At 41.2% G+C, this 21263-nt stretch overlaps 1 protein-coding gene across 2 annotated transcripts in view; it reads left to right on the top strand.

Annotated features, from left to right (window-relative positions):
- TRPM3 (transient receptor potential cation channel subfamily M member 3) overlaps positions 1-21263 on the top strand; it is a 415263-nt gene that overhangs the window by 18105 nt on the left and 375895 nt on the right. The window contains exon 1 of one of the 2 annotated variants that reach the window (XM_027662907.1): positions 12137-12316. The exons of the other annotated variant lie outside the window; for it this stretch is intronic. Coding sequence (XP_027518708.1) covers positions 12155-12316 — 162 coding nt within the window. The 5' untranslated portion in view covers positions 12137-12154. Of the gene's footprint in view, positions 1-12136; positions 12317-21263 lie in introns of those variants that run through there. 2 annotated transcript variants of the gene reach the window in all.

Here is a 21263-nt window from a genome sequence, read left to right as displayed (position 1 = left end):
CCTTCCCAAACCTTCCCTTCCCAAACCTTCCCTGCCCTTCCCAAACCTTCCCTTCCCTTCCCTTTCCTGCCCTGCCCTGCCCTGCCCTGCCCTTCCCTGCCCTGCCCTGCCCTGCCCTGCCCTGCCCTGCCCTGCCCTTCTCTGCCCTTCTCTGCCCTTCTCTTCCCTTCTCTGCCCTTCTCTTCCCTTCCCTGCCCAAACCTTTCCAAACCTTCCCTTCTCAAACCTTCCCTTCCCAAACCTTCCCCTCTCCTCTGTTCCCTTCCTCCCCCTTCCCCTCTCCACCCCTCCTTCCCCTTCTTACTCCAGTTTAACTCTTCATAGGTTTCTCAGTGAAATATCTTAAAAACTCCTTCCTTCTTCAAAATGTATTCAAAAGAAATGAAAATTTCGTCATAAGCAGTTTAGATATTTTTTTTAACTGACAAAATGTAGGGGAAGCCATTAAGTTAGGAAAATATTTCTAGACTGTGTTTTTTACAGTAAATGAATTGTGTCTCTTCAATGCTTAACACATTGAAGAGAACTTAGGAAACAAATTTTCCAATTTGTCTAGGATAAGTTCTCATTAACTTTAGACTAGAAGCATGTCAGAAGTTGTTGATTTATTACTATAACATGCCTAAATAAGATTTTTAAATTATTATTTCTGGAAGTTATAACCAAAACCTATTTTATGTATACTCTTTAAACAGCTTAACATTTCTGAGTACTGAGTCTGTTGCAACAGCATAATCAGTATGCAGAAAATCTTTGAATGACTTTAGTTTGCTCAAGTATATAGAAAAAATGTGTTCACATGAAAAAGCTTAGGTTTAGCTTTTTTGTGTGTTTGGATTTTTCCTTTTATCTTTTGAGGTCTTCAGCAGGCTCTCAGATCAACATACTAATTTTTTATATGGAGACTGATGGTGATCAGAATGGGTCAGACTAAACTATCTGCTTTTCATGCTACCATTACCTCCACGAATTGCTCGGCTGCAGAATCATAAATAGATGTTATGCATAACAAGAGCAGGTGGCTAATTAAAAAAATACTGTAGAAGGTGTTAAAGAGCTATGCAAATCAATGCTAATTTTTTTTGCCTGATGTTAAATAAATGCATAATTTTCTTAGTAAATTTTTGTTTGTATTTAGCAGGATCATTCAGTAAAATTAAAAGCAGGTTTATGATCTTTGAATAATGGATTTTCAAAAATAACTTCTGCTATATGTATTCCAATGTCACCGCAAGCTGACATGGCTTAACCAGGCCTTAATGACAACCTCTTTGGATTTTGGCAAGTGATTGCAGGAATTATGCCCAATATTTCCCCACAATCTCTATAATTGCAATGGAGTGGTATACTGGCCATGCTTTGGATGTGTAGGGCAATTACACTACCTGAAAAACAGTATCAACTAGCAATACCTCTGATTTTCACTTGTATCTATTGATGTGTAAGTACACAATTCTTTTGGTCATGAATAATTTCAGAAATATCTAATATCCCTTAAAGAACAACTATCCATTTCAATTCCCTTTTTTTATAGGATGGGAATCAGGGGAGTACAAGACCCCTTGAAGTCTAAAAAAGATCACTTTCCTCTCCCCTGTGCACCATGTGTTTGTGACAGCTCCTCTCTGGCATACTGTTCTTCTCTGTGGCTCATGTAAAATCATTTTAGCTTGTCTTCTTTTTTTCCATCAGTTTATATTCCTTTCTTTCATCTCCCCATCTTCTCCCTCATGCCCCCAAGCTCACTATTTTCTTAATAAACTAAGGTAAAATAGTGCTGTCTTCCTGAATTTTGTCATGCAGCCCCTGCAATGCCCTTTTCTTCTTGTTACAGTAGATTTAATACAAGATCAGATCTGAAAGAACTCAGCCTCAGTGCAATCCCTTTAAATGATCAAGGGATCTTGATCATTAAGGTATCTGCTTATAACATCTGAATGTTAAAAAAAACCCTTCTCCTGAGATGCTACTGGTGCTGGGGTATTTTTTACAAGAGAATAACCTAGCTAATGAAACTTGTAAGTTATACTTTGTATTCTGTCACTCTCTGGAATAAAATTATCACACTGTACATTTATAGCTCCATACCTGTAAAAACAATGAATTGTTCTTTTTATCCTACCCTCTACCAGATGCTCTTGTTCCAGCTGCACTATATGTACATTGAATCAGATCCTTACACTCATATGGACTGCTCCTTTTAAACAATATAATTCCTTGTCCAAGTTAGGTAAGTTTTAGCAAAAATAAAAATGATGCTTACTGTAGACACTGAAGTAGAGGACTGTAGCACAGGTCCTGTCTCCTCTATCTTTTTGCTTTAACCTGGGTCTCCAGCTGGCCACAAGGACTTTTGGACTCTGGGCTCTATTTTCTCATTGCGAAATGATCTCTAAGAACTATACACACGTTTTGCACAAAAAGTGGTGCAATATCACTCAGCGTAAAATCTTCTTGATGGAAAATGTGATACTTGTTTATGAAATCTTTAAGCAATTTCGTTTTACGTACTCACACTTGATTTCTTGTGGTCTTCATTTACTCATTTTTTTTATTCACACATACATACACACATACTTGTAAGCACTAGGATGTGTGTGTCCAAGGGGACGTGCAGGTTTTTCCATCCATACCTACTGCATTCATACACCAACTTAATTATTTCTGTTAAAAATCGACAGCATCAAATGGTCAAGTATTTGAAAAAAAAAGTCTGGAAAACTTTGCTTAACTGTCTTTCGACTGTGTAGTCTATGTCTTAAAAAATAGGTAAAAAAGTAATTAATCTGTATTTTAATATAGCATATATCTCTGCTGTAAGATCAAAGTGACTGTCGCTTCAGTAGAAAAGAAGGTTAGGTGATAGCAAGCATTCTCTTGTTGATATAACTCATCAGTCATTTTGAGTATGTGATCATATTAAAAGAGAGCAGTACCAAATATGGAAGAGAATTAATCCACTCCAAGAACCTGGGGTACCATGGTAACTATTATTTCCAGAATTCAGAAGTTACAACTGAGGTTAAAAAGATGTCTATCACTAATTGTGGAAAATATCTTGTGTAGGCTAAGGAGATAAATGTCCAAGAAGCCAATTGTTTTATTTTTTAACCCAGTCTTGAAAAAAATCTTCTTTCTATATACTTAAGACTAGAAAACCTTTTTACTTGTAACTGTGTTGAAATACCAACAACTTTGTACTGCAGCATAACACTTAACAGTTTAAGGCTTAAACTTGTTGATAATGATTATTAACTAGAAAATGGCCCCTATAGCTCCATTCCTGACTTTGAAGTGTGCATAAAATACTGCTTTCTTCTACTCATTTAAATTCCTCCAGAGTGCTACAATCAAAGGAATGAATTCAATAGACTAATGTCGGTGGTTTTATTTTGCAAAAGTTTGTAAAGCTTCAAGTGCTGATCTATTTAAATTTGTATATAGCTCCAAAGGTAAACACATTTTTGTGTTCTGGGACTTGTATCTAATAACACTATTACTGAATGCAATGCATAGGGCCAGCTTTCTCATCTAAAATGTTGGTGATATAAAAATCAAATCTAGCACATTTGTACCTCACATAGCAGTACTTGGATATTCAGCAATAATTCACGAAGCAGACGTAGCTTCAATAAAAATCACTGGCAGTTTTATTGATTTTAAAGTTCAGTATGGGTCCCAGTGCTTTTGTGGGTTGAGATCTTCATTTTATTTGAAAGAAAATGTTATGATGTTCAACTCAATAAAAGTCAGTCTTTATGTTTGTGAATAATATCTGAATTATTAAACTCCCATCTGCCAGGCATCAGAAGTAAGAAATACATTAGAAGATCATGGACTTACTCATATAAATTTGATCACTAATATTGGCTGGACCATTTCAATATTGATCCCCTTTAGGGTTTGTCTTCTTGAAGGAGTGGTGCTTAGTAGCCAGATGAAGCAATTCTGGTGTCACTGCCATTCCAGCTAGGAATTAAGTCTGGTAGAATCTCTAGGAGAATGAAGGCAAACCTACAGTGATAGATAAAGATTATGATGTGTTTATCTAGAAAGGTGAATTAATAACTTTTTTGGGTGAGATAAACCAGTTCTATCTATCAGGAAGACATACATCTCATTCAAACTGGTGGTCTCTCAGTATTGGATGGTCTTCTAAGGGTAGAAATTCTCTTTTAGACACAAAGAAAAGTGAGGAAAAAGGTCCTTCAGGATTACCAAGCTTTCCAGAACTCTTGTACTCGCACTGAATGTCTCTACTCCTTCCTTAACTAAATAAAAAGGGCATTGCAGGGGCCATAGAACTGCTGTACAGTGTACAGGAAAATCTGATAAATTAATAAAAAAAATATTTTCCCTCCCTTTTCCTGGAAGCTGCACTTCCTTACTTGCAAATTGTTTTCTGGATTGTGTGGTGTTCAGCCCTGCTACTCAAGCATTGTTATGATAGATTTCTATAGAGAGAACAAGACAGTAAATTAGTTATTATTTGGGGCCCTAATAGTCTAACAGGGAAATGGAGACACAAAATAGAGCAAGGATTCTGTTTCATTTCATCTGAATGGACTAACCTTGGCATCTCTTCTGTTGCCCTTGGTACTTAAGTGTTTTATCCCTGATAACCAATCATATAGTCAGCAAAGATCCATTACTCACAATGCGAGTTACAATTAATTCAGCAATACAAAATTTTCACAGGGAGGAGTCAAGTATTTTCACCTGTTTAAAGTTAGTGTGCCCCAAAGCTTTGCATACATTTACTAAAATATAATTACTATAGTGGAGTGCAAAAGCCATAGAGATAAACTTGCACAGGAACACCTTAGTTTGCTATAGTTTTTTTTCAACAGAGAAATTAATTGAGGGACAAATGCAGAAGATATTTTTTCCATGTTAGACATATAGCAAATTAGTACACCTGGGTTTTTTAGGTAACAATAAGTAGAGAGTAATTTATATGCTGAGGGAATCCACTCGGTTTTCAAGTACTGACCCGGGTTTTTAGAGCCAAGTAATAGTACTGAGATTAATCTCACTATACCATTGTGCCTTACTTGGTGACTGAAGGGCTTGCATTAGCGCTGGACTGTGGACTTGCATTAGCACTGAGTCATTTAAGGCTAGGATGGTAATTCATGCTGGTTTGTGAAAGTGTGATTTAAAATAATGGCTGTGTAAAGATAAATTGTATTATTGTTAAAAAAAGTGCCATTTTTGAAAGTATAACTCCTCATATTCTCTTTGAGTTTTACATTGGTGAAGAAAAGTCATTGACAGCTGTAACCAAAAATATAGTCTGATCTATGCTACAGACCAGGATACTTAGCAGATATTTGTAAACAGGTCTTTATAATTGCTTGTCCACTCAAAGCCCAGAAAACCAAGCATATCCTGGGCTGCATCAGAAGAAATATAGCCAGCAGGTTGAGAGAGGTGATTCTGCCTCTTTAATATGTTCTTGTGAGACCCCACCCAGAGTGCCACATCCAGCTCTGAACCCTCCAACGTAAGAAGGCCATAAAGCAAGTCCAGAGAAGGGCCACAAAGATGCTCAGAGGGTTAGAGCACCTCACCTATGAAGGCAGGCTGAGAGAGCTGGAACTATTCAACCTGAAGAAGAGAAGACCTGGAGATACATATTTACAGCCTCCCAGTACCTAGAGAATGCCCACAAGAGAGCCGGAGAAGGGCTTTTTACAAGGGCATGTAGTGATAGGACAAGGGGAAATGGCTTTAAACTGAAAGAGAGTAGATTTAGATTAAATACGAGGAAGAAGTTCTTTACTGTGAGGGTGGTGAGGCACTGGAAACATTTTTCCAGAGAAGTTGTAGATATGCCATCCCTGGAAGTGTTCAAGGCCGGATTGGATGGGGCTTTGAGCAACCTGATCTAGTAGTTGAGGTCCCAGTCCATGGCAGGGAGGTTGGAATGAGATGATCTTTGAGGTCCCTTCCAACTCAAATCATTCTGTGATTCAATGACTTGCTGTAATTGACTTCTTTACTTGTCTCCATTAATTGACAGTTGAATATTTTAAACAAAAGAGCAAATATTGTGAAATGCCATGGTGTTTTATATTTTATCTTCAGCATGAGGCCTAAGAGGAACATTGTTTCCTAGACTTTATATATCTGAACTCTATGGACCCCTCTCCTGAAGTCAGAATGAGCATCGATACTTTCTCTGTAACTTCACAAAAAACGTTCACTTCTTGGATTACAGACAAGTTTCATTGTCTAAGCACAAATATGTTGTGTCATCAAATGTTCTGTTTATGCTGTACTACCAAGTACTAAACATGTCTTGAAATGAATATTCAATTTAACAATTATGTGAAAAATAGGCTAAATTCCAAGCTGAGCAATTCTTTGTTTTGTTCTGAATTTGCTGCCTGTTTCTTGCATAAGATGAATGACAGCCTTAGAAAAAATACTGTAGAGTATTTGTTCATTGTGTCTACTCACTCTCTAAGATATTGCAAATGTTTCTGACAATGCTGTAGTGGAGACTGACCTTTTGATGTGAACAGATGGGAGAAAGAAAAACTGAGCATAATTAAAACTTAAATGTCGAAAGTTTTATCTTGCACTCTGTGCTCAAAATGACTTCCCTCTGTAGTGAGAGTTCAGCTTGAATAAACAGTACACTAAAGGCTTCTTAGAAACCGTAAAAATTTTGCCTTTGTTTGTCCTGTCATGCTTCGACGAGGTGACTAGGCCTGGTTTAGAAAGGGAAGTTACTAATCACCAATGTTCTTTCATACTGCTTCTTCCAGTAGTAACTCAAGAAATGAACATCTGCTCACAGTGTCATCCTGCCTGAACACTGCAAGGCAAGAATAATCACATGGCTAAGGCATTAGATGAAATTAAGTGGATAGAGATTAATAACACCTATTTTACTTTTAAAGTTGTTGTGACACACCGGAGGTCACTCTAACTTAATTTTTCAGACATAAATTGGCAACAGTGCTTTTCTATTTAGTCCACTATCCTGTGATGATGATTCAGATGAACATCAAAATATAAAGTTCATTTTTTAGTGATCTGGTAGAATAAAACTCTACCTCCACATTTTTCACATTTTATGGAATTAAAGAAAGCTCCAAAACCCCAACAAACTTTTAATCCAGTGTTTAGTCTGTTTTGTAACAAGAAGTCTATTCCTATATTTTTATAGCTTTTTTTTTCTGTCAATGATACAAACAGTATTTCATTTAAAAGGTTCCACCAATAACCTTCAAGACCTAGGGACTGCTGTACATTTGTGCTTTAGAAAATAAGTTGTACTATGGGGTAACTTCCAGTAATTTCAACAAAAATATCTTTATTACCTAAAATCTAGAATTTGAGATATTTTCATTACATATTCAGAATATGAATTCTAAGTGAGTTTCAGGGCTGATTTTATTACCTAAATAGTGTATTACCTAGAAAAGTGTGTGATCACCTTCATTCATTGTGCAAGCAGTTAAGACTGGTCATTCCTTTCAAAATCAAAGCTGTGTTGTGTTAAAGTCTTGCCTCTCTCGTGACGTGTTATGGTTGAACTAAAAAAGAATTTTATAAGTATCCGCCAATCACTACTAGTCAGTGGCGTTGATTTATCTGTCTCTCTACAAAATTGGAAGGCACAAAAAAAGAAAAAAAACACCTGTGTTAGTTAGGAAATACAAACAATAGCAGCAATCTGTAGTGTAGAACTTCTGAAGACAGCTCCTAGAAGAATTTGATTCTGATGTATTTAATGGTCTTAATTAAAACTCTACAAACTAGAGAATAGAAAAATCTTCCATAATGCAGGTGATAAAAGGCAGAGGTGTATGACCCACTCTTAACAGCAGATACATGAAAGAACATAAAACATTGTTCTTCCCATTTTAAGGGAAGTGAATAATTTACTTAAGCTCTTGGGGTTTTTTGGTGTTGTTTTGTTGTCTTTTTTTTTTTCTCTCTGTAGTAGAAGGAAACTTTGTGAGGAATTGCTTTTTAATAATAAGCAATTCCTTTGAATTTGCCTTTGAAAACCTATATTTTTATGTTATGGACCACACTCTGAAAAGGAATCTCATGAGTTTGAGGCAAAAAGCAGAACTACTTGCAGAACTACAAGCCTGAAAAGCCCAAAAGTCTTGCCTGTACCCTACAACATCAAGCAATAGCAGACTTGCAAAGATGGCAGTGCCACAGAAGACTCTCAATAATAGCACTGGCAGCACTATGCTGCTGGGACAGGAATCTGAGTCTGCGTAAAGCATACATATATATATATATATATACACAAATAAATTCTTCCCTAACAGGAAGAGGATGCCAAAATCTCTTCTCAGAAACATGGAGAGGAATAGTACATATTTACATGATGTTTATGATTGCTTTTCTGTTTTATTTCTTATACCACAAGTATGAAATATCCACAGGGCCTTCATTCACAGACCTTTCATCAAAACATCCTTGCCAGATCCAATGGCCGTTGGGTATCAGCTTTCCCAATGTCACCCCTGTGTGCTAGGACAGTATCTCTGTATTCCTCCCACTGTCACTGCCTTCCCCTTCTATATACTCTCACTCATATTTGTGTTTTGCCCTGATCTCCTTGTTCATCCATGCAGAGCTTTAGGTCTTTTCTCTGACTTCCTTGCTCACCAGAGTCAACTCCTTTAGAGCTTGGAGGAGGTGATCCTTGAATAACAACCACCACTCTTAGACCCTCCTCTGCTTCAGGTCCTTGTCCTATGGGACTCTTTAGAGCAGATTCCTGAACAAGCCAAACTCTGCTTTTGCCTGGCTGTAGTGTGTCTCCAGCAGATATCGGGGTGGCTGAAGCTCTCCTGGGAGCACCAGGACTGGAAAATGCGAGGCTGCTTCCAGATGTTTGCAGAAGGCCTCATCCACATGACTGATGAGACTGGGAGAATAGGCTTGTTCAGCCTGAAGGACAGAGCCTACAGGGAGTCTGGATTGCTGCATCCAACTGCTGAATGGGAAGGTGTGGAGAAGATGGAGCCAGGGAGTCTGGATTGCTGAATCCAACTGCTGAATGGGAAGGTGTAGAGAAGATGGAGCCAGGATGTCCTTGAAGCTGTATCGTGAAGCAAGAAGCGGAAACAAACACAAGTAGGAACATGAGAAATTCCAATTAGTTCTAAGGGAACACCTTTTTGCTGAGACCATGCTTAAGCACTGAAACATTGTCCAAAGAAGCAATGAAATCTTCAGTTCTGGGGTTTTTCAAGATCTGACTGGACAAAGTCCTGAGCAAGCTGATCTACACAAAGCTACTTTAAGGATAGGGTTGGACCAGGTGACCTTCAGTAGCCTGTTCCAGCATAAATCATTCTAAAGCTTCTGTCTTGCTAATGCGAAGTGAAACAAAAAACCTTTTCATCACTCTTGAATGACTGTCTGAAGCCTCTAAGCAGTTCAAACTGTCCCTAAAAGTTTATGGGTCTTGGACTCTGTCAGGCAAGAAGATCTAAACCAGGCAAATGGAGCTCTGTCACCACCTATTGACATGCTTTCTTGTAGTTCTTGATAAATATTTGGACATACTTATAAATGACTGTGAAGAATAAGTTTGTAGGTAGAACGAGAATGCCTGAAATAAGAATATCAGCCAGCTGTGCAAATAACATGCAGTCATGTCCTTGTCTGCTAGGGATGAAAATACTTTCTTGCCAGCCATACACCATGCCTGATTAAGGCCATAACAGCAACACTTACAGGCATATGTGGAATAGAGTTACGATGTGTATAATATGCTTATGTGCATAAATATTTTTATAAATGTTGGAAATCAATTCTTTTTATGTGGTTATTAAACAAACGCATTGCATTAAATGCTGGCAGACCGTGCAACAAGTTGAAATTTATGATGATCTATACGAAAGGTACTTGGCACTTAGGTCATCAGGTTTGGATTAATTACAGACAGAAAGAAGGAGGAAGCTTTCTGTGCTAAAACTTCAATCTTAACATCAGAAAAAATCCAGTATTTTCATGTCTGTGAATGTGTGATTTGCTTTTCACAAAATTTGACTTTCTGATACTACTCAAATGATCTGTGTTGTATATTAGACTTACTGAGGTTTAATTGGTTTTGACTGTGTTTTTTTTAAGTTTGCAGCTTATTTAAAAGAGTCTGGCTATTTTTTTGCTATGTTTGCTATGTTTATCTTAAATAAAAACGTGCTTTCTTTTCTCGTATATCTAACATGGTACTGTGAGCTGAATAAGTAGTATAGTGCTGTCTGTGTAGCTAAACAGGTGAAGGCACCAAACTTCATACTACATCTGGAAAACAATTAAACAAGATCAGTAACAAATCAGTAACACAAGTATTTTTGTATCCTATCCATTAATTCCTTTGGAGATTCTTATTCCCCACTCTCCCAAAAAAAATCCATAAGAGCTTGTCTTCTGAGGTTTATGTAATTTGACTTTTTAAAAACTAACTTGCTTACAGATTTTTGTGGGCTTTGAAAACCATTAGATTTCTCTAATGCATATTTAAAGGAAAACATGTGATTTGGGGAATTTGATGGTTATTACTAGCAGATAGAGGAGACATCAGAGGAAGTCATCTATAGATGTCATTAAAAATTATAAAACTAATGACATGATCAGCAAAGCTGACCAAATGCTGATGTGCCTCAGAGGGGAATAAATAAAGCTAAAAGCACTTATGAGAATAGTTCACCCAAATGAAGTAACTTGCTATAGTTATAGATGTTGGAAGGAAAAGGCCCTCCCAATAACATCTGTCTCCATTGAATGGAAGGTACTTAATCAGTCTGGAGTGTATTTAGGAGTTTGGAGACCATCAAACTACCTAAAGCCACAATAAAGTCCTTAATCATTAGCTTCCAACCCATATTTAATAGACAATTTAGTGTGTTCTTTGGAAACTCTGACCCACATTTCTTGCTTATTATTATCACATTAGATACACTGTGAGGAAAATATATCCTTTCATAAATCACTTATGTACTGTGGCTATAACTAGAATAACATCATTCATCATAATGTCATATCATCTTTTTAAAATAGTTCAGCTACTTGAGAAAGTAGCAGTTTTAGTTTCAGTAAAATGGTCTTTAAGAAATCTTTGTAAAAGGGTTAAATCATAAATGCAAACCAATGATTTAATGCCTGCAAAACGCTCACTGTGGTTTTTAATGATTACTAGAAAACAGTGTCAATGTAGGCTTTTGTTTGTTTGTTTGTTTGTTTTAGTTGGTTTTCGAAAATTAAATATTTACCTTGCAATGCTGTTGCCTGAGCTTGTATGCTTGATATACTGCAGTGAGCTCGGAGGGCAGAGAAGAGGCAGCTTTTCTCTGTGGCACTGCGCTCAGCACACGGAGCTGATGAGCCGATATGCTTGTTCCTAAGGTACCTAGTAGGGGATACTGGATCAGGACTCTGACCAGCACCGCAGGAATCCCTTCTGGTATTAGTTGGGAAACTTAATTTCAGAGATGTTCCTTGTCGATTTTAAGAAAGAAAAGCAGGCCCCCCAAAGGTGTGTCACAGTACCAGTAGGAACCATACCATCTTTTGACTGACTTGCTGTTTCCAACCCCCTAAGTGTAAACAGAAGGGAAAAACGCTGGGCTTGGTGTGAAAGCTGTGCTTCTGTGTCTGTTGCTGGATATTAAGAATGAACTTATTGTATTGTAGGGAAACGACTAATTTATTTCCCTAGAACTACTGATGCAGTTTAATTAGAAAAAGCCTCTTGGCAAAATTTTTGCAAGATCTAGGTAGGAGGTGAACAGGTGTCATAACTTGTCATGTCTAAGCAAAGTACATCTGTCTGACCCTTTCTCTTCCCATGCCAGTTTCCGAATTCACGGCCGGCCCCAAGTTAAAACTTGCAATGCTGTGGGATACGACGCTGTCCCGAGCGCTACCCGGGCGGAGCGAGGCTCTCCCCGTCCCCGCGTGGTCCATCCCCGCGGGGTGAGGCGCTCGCCCCGCACCGGGGCTCCCCCGGGCAGTCCTGCAGCGGCGAGGGGCGGGCGGCGCCGCTCCTCCCCATCCCGCCCTCCCCACCGCCTCTCCGCCGAGCATCGGCGGCGCCGGTAAAGCCTTAAAAAGGGCGGCGCGGAGAGGAGCGGGGGGACCGGCGGGCTTCGGCCGAGCTGCTGCCATGGGGCAAAGGCGACTGAGCCCCGGGCGAGCGGAGCGGGGCAGCGCCGCCGAGGGGGCGACGGGCGGCGGCGGCCGAGGGCGTCTGGCCGAGTCCTGGCGCCGGCTCAGCTCCCGGCGTGGCTCCTCCAAGCGCGGAGGACCCTCCTCGCCCGCACCCCCGGTGAGTGACTGCGACCGCGGCTCCTCCATTCGCGCACCCGGTGACTTCGTTGCCGGGTGGTGGTGGTGCGAAGAGACCTGTTGCGCTTTGGGAGGAGGAATCGGTTTTCCCGTGCGCTGAGCCCGACTTTGTAGTTGTAACAGGTGCGAGGACCCACTTCGGCTCTCTTCGTGTGCTCCCCGGGGAGCAGCAGCTCGGCTGCCGCCGCCGGGGCTGGGGCCACACGGAGCGAAGCCAGAGTGGCTGGGAAGTAGCTTCTTGGACTCGAGCTCGCCTTGTGCAGCCGAGGGGACAGTGGTAGCAATCGAAGCTAAGGACTTGAAGGCAGATAGGCTGAAAGGATACTCTTGAGAATCAAAGGTTTTCATCTTGGGCAGGTGTCTCCTTGTAGGTGTATCTGCCAGCAGCCAGCTAGGTGGTATGAGCCAAGAATCTCTGAGGTGGATAGGCAAACATTTTAAAGGAGATGCATGCCACAGCATAGATTACATGTCAGGAAAATGAACATCCTGGCCAGACACACATGGAAATTGACAGAACAAATTGAGCATTCAAGTAGAAGGAGTGACATTTATTAGAGTGCTTGACAGTCTGTCCCCTTGGGATCAGAACCGTAGTGCTAGGTGCTGAACAAATACATATAAACACAAATTTTGGATGAACTGCTCACTGTTCAAGGACAGTATCAGTCCTCGTGTGCTTAGAAACAATGTTGTGTATTCCCATCTAAAGCAAACTGTCTGAGCTCTGGAGTGATACACCTTATTCAGCGGATCAAATGTATAATTTCAAAAATGAACACTGATTTATAAGCTTTCGACCTGCGGGGAAGATGACCACAGGTTGAACATCAACTGGGGAAATAATATAAGGGTGAAGAGACCTACGGTAGAAAGGATGCCATGGCAACAAGAAAGCATCAGAGAAAGTAACAATATTATCTCATGGAAGGGGAAGAGGAGGAGTATTGCATTCATCTGTACCACACCATAGATTAAAATACTGTAATTTATGGTAGGGTTTGGGGGTAGCTTTTTTAGAATACACAAACTTCCTTTTGCAATAGATGCCTTAAATTTAGTTCCCAGGTAAAGGTTATATCACCAGAACTCATCAGAAAAATGCACAATGCAGTCGAGGGTTGTTTCTGTTTGGCTGATTGGTTTGTTTGTGGGGCTTTTTTTTTGGTTTTGGCTTATTAGTCTTGTTTGTTTTGTGAGGCTTGTTGAGTTTCTCTTGTTCTAAACCAAGTTGTTCTTGTGGCTTACAGCTGAGATGAATTCTTTATCTAGCACCCTGAATGAGATTTTGGCCAGAATTGAAAGTTTGTATTAATCTTTGATTAATCTTTGCTTTTCCAGAATCTTTCTGAAAGGATGAGCAACTTTTTCCTGTTTTCTTCTCTAAAGCAATACTATTGTTCTGTTTCTGTGTTAGTGGATTTGAATTGCACTGAAACCACTGAAACCACCTCCATAAATTGCAGGACAGATGAGAATGACTGATTCTGAATTTTTTTGTTTGTTTGTTCATTTGGTTCTTTTTAATTTGTGTCAGGTTTTTGGAAAATACTTTTTATTGTTGTGAATGGGTGGTTGCTAGTTTGCATTTTCTTCATTTACACATTGCTTTTTTTTTTTTTAATGACAGCATAGGATTTCTGAAATCACATTCTATCACTAATTCACTTACAATCATTTTTCAAAGTGCTGAAGAAGTGAACAATATTTGAAGTGGAAAAGAGCAAACTTTTTCTAGGTCACACATTTAGCTGGCTCTAAACAATCTCTAATTTTATAGCTGTTATTTTTTTTTAGAATGACCCTGAGAATGACATTTTGAGTAAAGGCATTGCATATTGAAGGAGTAAAGCACAGTTATAAATTAAGGATTAGCAATTAAGCTTTTTCTACTGTTTTTCTCTCTCCATCATCTGCTTGTGGAGCTATGGTAAGGAAAAGCTGAGTGGAAGCCCCTGATCAAACTGATGAAAGTTTTGCCATTGAAAACAACAGATCACATTTTTGATCATGCTAAAATTTTGCCCATGAAGAGGAATGTCTGGATACTTTCCAAGATCTTGAGTTTTATTTGTATTTATGGCCTCTGAGTTATGTGAAATTTTCAACCCATTTTAAACAGGGGCTGCACAGTGTTCTAGTTCAATAAAAGTGGCAATAAATGGCTGCACTGTACAGTTTCTGATCACAGCAACTTTTTTCCTTTTTTGTTCAAAGATAATAGAGATAATTGCTCTTACACTGAAAATCTCCCCAGGATATTTACAGTAGCTCAGATACAAAATGACAAGTGAGAAATGTATGAACACATGAAATTAAACTTTATTTTGCTGTGACATCAGTGAAATTACAGCTGTGAACCAGGTCATTGGTCCTGTTCTGTAGACTGAAAATCAGATGGGCTGAGTACAAAAGATTGACGAGGAGACCCTTATGGAAGAACTGAGCTATGTGTATGTCACTGAGGAACGGTATATGTACAGTTTTAATCCAGTGAGTGAAGAGCTGGATTTCAAAGTGACTTGTCATGGGCCAGATTAGAGGTCCTTGATCAAAATATAGCTTGACCTCTGAGTTTCACATCTGTGAATTTAAGAAATCAGCTACCATTTTCTCTTTCTCACTTATTGTGGCAAAAGCATCTTTGTCAGGAGGCTAGCAAGCCTGGTGAGGAGGGTTTTAAACTAGGGAGAGAGAATATAGCCCTGATTTACATGAGAAAATGCTGGGGCAAGGACAGAAAATACAAGTACAGAGTGTGGGGAACAAGGCAGAGCTTGAGAATATTAAAATAAGACAAAAGGATGCTCACCTCCAGGGTGTGTGCCCCTCTGCACACTGCCTGGGAGATGAGCAGGAGGGACAAGAGCTCAGTTTTTGATCAGAGCTGCAGCATTGCTGGGAAACCTATGATGTGCTGGGGCACTGCTGTGATTGATGGAGATGATGAGACCTTCAGGAGAGGTAAACAGGCTAAAGGAGGAATGGGGCTGCCCTCCATGTGAAAGAGTAGCTTAGATGTGTGGGGCTCAGGTCTGTGTAGAGCTTGTGGGTCAGGGTCAGAGGAGAGTTTGCTAAGTGTGACTCTGTGCTGGGATATGTTACAGATCACCGACCAGGGTAAGGAAGCAGATGGAGTTTTTCTGAACAACTGGAGGAAGGCTGTGTGTCACAGACTCCCATCCTCACTAAAAAATTTTCCACATCAGAACATCAGCCATCCAGGAGCTTGCTGGAGTTTGTCAAGGAAAACTTTTTGCTAACAAATAGTCCTCCAGTCCTTGAGCACTCTGACCTGTGGTTGTTCATCCCCTCCACTAACACTTCCCCTGCTGCAGGCTGCACTGTGATCTGAGAAATGATCTGAGAAATGCTGACCATAGACAGGCTGACTTGTTTGCTCATTCAAGCTATTACACAATTTTTTTTTCCCCCAAGGAAACAACTGTATTTGTCTTTTCTGCTGGAAAGCAGAAACAATGTTCTTATAAGAAATTCTTGCTGCACTTTGAGATGAAGATAAAGTGGTGCAGGTGCTGTACTTGTTGATGATGAGTAGGAGCAGTCTGCAGGCTCCTCTCCTAAGAAGAGTTTGTCCTGCAACCAAGGAATCGATACAGCACACCACAGCTTGAAGGCACAGTCCAGCACAGCACAGGCCAGGGCATACTCATGTTAGCTGGTATGTGGATCACTGACTCTTGATTCGCAATGGTTTCCATGTCAGGATAACTACAGATGAAGAATGTGATACAGTGACAGCAGACACAGAAAAGGCAGGTCCTCACCACCCTCTGTGTTGTCACCGACAAGGTCCACCAGGCTTCTGCACTCAGTGACTTGGCTGGAGGAGGAGAGAAGCTACTAGCCAGGATTGATGGTCAAGTCAGGGATCATGCAGGAGTACTCAACATCCACACATGTTCCCTTGGACCTGTTCAGGCAGCACCCCAGGGTCCCAAGGGGATGGCTGATGTCCTTGTGTAATCAGTTTGTATCAGCTGTCCAAGGCTGAGGAGATCAGGGACAACCCCAGCAACTGGAGAAAGGCTTCTTTGAAAAAGGGCAAAAGCCACTCTGAGGAACACAGGCCAGCCAGCAGGCCATCTGCCTGAGGTAAAATCAAGGAGTGCCTTGAGACCTCCTGGATCCCATGTCACAGAATCACAGAATATGCTGAATTGGAAGGGACTCATGAGGCTCACAGAATCCAGCCCTCCCCAAGAGTCACACTATGTGCCCGAGAGTACTGTCCAAAAGCTTCTTTAACTCTCTCAGGCTTGGTGCTCTGACCACTTCCCTGGGGAGCTTCTTCCAGTACCTAACCACCCTCTGGGTGCTGGTCTAATATCCAACCCAGACCTCCCTTGACACAACTTCAGGCCATTCTCTCAGACCCTGTCACTGGTCACCAGAGAGAAGAGATCAGTGCCTGCCCCTCCTCTTCCTCTCACAAGGAACCTCACTCCTCTGCAATGAGGTTTCCCCTCTGTCTCCTGCAGGCTGAACATACCAAATGAGCTTATAAGGCTTCTCCTCAAGGCCTTTTACCATCCTTATGGCCCTCCTTTGGACACTCTCTAGTAGCTTAATATCTTTCTTACATTGTGGTGCCCAAAACTGCCACAATATTCAAGGCGAGGCTGCCACAGAGCAGAGCAGGACAATTACCTGCCTTGGCTGGCTGGGGATGCTTGGTCTGATGCCCTTCAGGACATGGTTCGCTCTCCTGGTTGCCAGAGCACTGCTAACTCATATTCTGCTTTCCATGAACCAGGACCTCCAGGTCCCTTTCTGTGGCACTGCTTTCCAGCATCTCATTCCCAGTCTGTACGAACATCCAGGGTTGCCCCATCTCAAGTGCAGAATCCGACCCTTCCCCTTGTTGAACTTCCTATGATTGGTGATTGTCCAGTCCTCTAATTTGTTGAAGTGTCTCTGCAGGACCTCCTTGCCTTTGAGTGAGTCAACAGCTCTTCCCAGTTTTGCATCTTCTGCCAGCTTGCTTAGTATCCCTTCCAGTTCTGCATCCAAATAATTTATAAAGATGCTAAGGTGCTCAGGGCCTAAGATGGAGCCCTGCAGAACCTCACTAGTGACAGGTCACCAGTCTGATGTTACCCCAGTCACTATCATCCTCTGTGCTTGACCTGTGAGCCAATTGCTCACCCACCACATTATGTGTTTATCCAGCTGTGTGCTGGACATTTTGTCCAGAAGGATACTTTGTGAGACACAGTATCCTTTCAGCCTTACTGATTTCTGAAAGGATTACATCAACTGGCTTTCCTTGATCAACTAGGTGGGTTACCTTGTTATAAAAGGAAATCAGGTTTGATAAGCCGGACTTTCCTCTCATGGAGCCATGCTGGCTTTATCCTTCAGGCTGCATTGTCTTTCAGATGTTTTTCAATACCTTCCAGAATAATCTTTTCCATGATTTTACCAGGCACTGAAGTGAGACTGACAGGCCTGTAGTTTCCAGGGTCCTCCTTCTTGAAAACTGGGACAACATTTGTCAGCTTCCAGTCAGCTGGGACCTCTCTGGATTCTCTGGATTTCCGAGACCACTCATCATTGAGAGAGGTTTTGCGATGATATCAGGCAGCTCTTCGAGGATTCTGGGATGAATCCCATCAGGCCCCATAGATTTGTAGGGATGGAGCTGGAGCAGCAGATCCTGCACAATTTCAGAAGTGGCTGGGAGTTGATCATTCTCACAGTCATGGCCCTCCAGCTCAGGGCAATGAGACCCCCTTGGTCTGTCATCCGTGTTAAAGACAGAGGCAAATAAAGTGTTAAACACCTCTGCCTTGTCTCTGTCCCTGTTTGGGAGGTGACCATCCTCACCCTGTAACAGTGCTGATATTTTTATACTGCCTATTGCCATTAATATATTCAAAATAACTCTTTTTGTTGTTCCCCACATTACTGGCCAGCTACAGCTCCATCTGAGCTTTGACCACACAAATTTTCTCCCTGCAGTGGCAAGGAGCATTTCTGTATTCTTCCCATGTCACTTGACCTTGCTTACACTGGGCATAAACCTTTCTTTTTTTGCCTTATCTCCAAGAGAAGATCTCTGCTCAGCTAAACTGTCCTTCTGTCTCAGCTGCTTGACTTTCAACATTTGGGAATTGCCTGCTCCTGTGCCCTTAGGAGGTGATGTTTGAAAAGTGACCAGCACTGATGGACCCTGGCAACTGCAAAAACATTTTTCCAGAGGACCTTACTAAATCCCTGAGCTCTCCTCATGTTCAGAGTTGAGGTTTTGGTGGCACCTTTCCTCCTGTCAACAGAGATTTTAAAATCAATCACTTCATGGTCACTGTGGCCAAGACAGCATCAGTCTCCGCTTTATTCACAAGATCCCCTCTGTTGACAAGCAGCAGATCAAGGAGGGCATCTTTCTGAATCGGCTCCCTTAAGACCTGTTCCATAAAGTTGTCATCCAGGCTTTTTAGGAATCTTTTGGCCCAGGTTGAACCAACCGTGTGATGCTCCCAGTTAACTTCTGGAAAGTTGAAGTCCCCCATGAGGACAAGGGCAGTTTACTTGCAAGTGTCCCTTAGTTCCTCAAAGAATAATTTGTTAGCATTATTGTCCTGGGAGGGATGGGAGGTCTATAGCAGACTCCCACAGTATATGTGCATTACTTGTTTGCCCCTTGATTCTTACTCAGCTGTGCCATTGCCACCTGTGAGCTCCAAACTTTCTACTCCTTGTATAATATACAGTGCCACTTCTCCACCTCTTCTGCCCTGCCTATCCCTCCTGAAGAACCTGTAACTGTCCAACAGGGCAGTCCAGTCACAGAACTCATCCTACCAGGTATCACTTATGCTAATGATGTCAAATCTCTGAGACTGGGCCAAAGTTTCAAGCTCCTTTTATTTGTTCCTGGTGCTGTGTGCATTGATGTAGAAGCATTTCAGGTGTGGTACATTGTAGCCAATACCTGGTGAAGAAGGTTGAGGGATCCCATTGGTGCTTGTTTCTTCAAATTTTGGTGCTCTATCCCATCACTCATCACTGGTGAGCCTGACTGTATCCCTTTCCCCTTTCCAAGGTAGTTCAAAGCTCTACCAATGAGCTCTACCAGCTCCCGCTCTAGAACTCTTTTTCCCCTCTGAGATAGGTGTGTCCTGTCAGGTGTCAGCAGATCAGGTCTTGAGTAGGCCATCCAAATTTTTTCAACTTACACCAACCTCAGAGGCACACACTCATCTGATTCCTATCAGTATTATTCCTTATTATCGGAAGAGCTGAGAAAATCACTACCTGTGCTCCTGATTCCTCTACCAATCATGCCAGGGCCTTGAAGTCTCTTTTGGTTGCCCTTGGACTTCTCTTTGTTATTTTGCTGCATGTGATGTCTGGGCATGTGAGGGAGTAAACAATGACAAAGAGCAAGGGTCTGTCATGCCTGACCCACCCTACTGCTCTTTGTGACAAAATCATGGGAACGAGAGGAGAACAGCAGATGTCACCTACCTCCACTCTAGCCAGGCTTTTGTACTTGGGCTATTACGTTACAGTCAGAGAGGGATGACATGCTGGTGGGTGAGGGCCATTTGGTGGAGCCAGGGTAGGGGACAGGGGAGTGGGCTCTCTCCAGCCTTGGAGTTTTCACACCTTGGCTGGGTGAAGCCCTAAGCAGCATGATCTGCCCTCTGCAGCTGAACCTGCTCTTGGAAGCAGCTGGGATTGGAGAGCTCCTCAAGTCCTTGCCAACCTGAGTTACGTTGTGATTATGTAAATCAACGTTAGAAAGTCCTCTGAGAGTTAATTTACAAGATGCACACTAGCACAGCTGGTAACTGTTGTCTATATGGTCTTCTTGAAAATCTTAGAAGTGTACCTACATTGGTTATCAGATGCGGAAATGCACTTCTTAAGAAAAAAAATGGTAGTTCTAGCCCAGGGCAAGCACTGGTAAAATAATCTATTAAAATTGTAAAAGGGAAATTAACATTGCCTGGCTGATCTCCCTGCTGCACTGGGAGGAGGATGCACCCCTCCCTGTTGCAGCCTCCCTGTCCAGACCGAGCTCCTCGCTGCCTCCTCCAGCTAAAGGATTCAGCTAGAGGATTTAGCTTGCAGGAGGTAGCTAAAGCAGGTGTCCATTATGTTTGAATGCAATGCTTTTCTGATGGTTTCATTGCTCAGAAAGCTTAGCAATAAAGGATCTAATAAGCCTGGAAACCAGAAATCTCTGTCAATGTTGTGACTGGGAGGTGAGCCAAGGGCTTGGGCAAAGTAAGCCCACGCAGGTTGCAGGTTGTTATGCTTCTGGACTACTCGCATCATCGGATGAGTTGTAATAAATTTTACTACTGATCTGATTTTACTATTTTTGATGGAAATATTTATTTTTATTGCTATTTTTTTAAAGTTCTTGGTAGCAGAAGGGAGCATAACTAATTCAGTGCATGAATGCAAATTGTACGACAAATTGTACATTTTGTTTAGCTTTTATTTTAGACAGCTGCTTTCTTTTCTTAATTTTTGCACTTATAAAATGGGCCTTTAAAATGTTAAATAGTATATAGCAGAGTGTTTTCTTGATTTTTTAAAATTTGTTTCTGTGTGCTGTGGATGAGCAACACTTTTTTTTTTTTTTGGCTGCTTATTTGGATGCATTAATAACAAAGCTAGAAACAATGACTAGTTATGCTTGAGTTTAAATGCAGTCTCTTGAACATAAACATAACGTTGCTTTTTTAAGAACCTCTCCTGAACATATTGCCTAGTGTGTCCCTGCAGTGGGCCTCCAGTAAGGAAACCTGTAAAGAAACTTCCTATAGTAGATAAGTCCTATATACTTGTTTGAACAGCTGATCTTGAGTTTGTGCTTTTAGTGGTGGGGAAAAAAATGTGTAATCTGTGCATTACTACTTTGGTGTATGTGTGGACTAGCCTGTTAA

The sequence above is a fragment of the Corapipo altera genome, unplaced genomic scaffold (genome assembly GCF_003945725.1).
Source record: "Corapipo altera isolate COAL_440 unplaced genomic scaffold, ASM394572v1 61167, whole genome shotgun sequence".
NCBI lineage: Eukaryota > Metazoa > Chordata > Aves > Passeriformes > Pipridae > Corapipo > Corapipo altera.
Note: the sequence above shows the minus strand (reverse complement) of the source record. Positions and strands in the feature narration are given on the sequence as shown.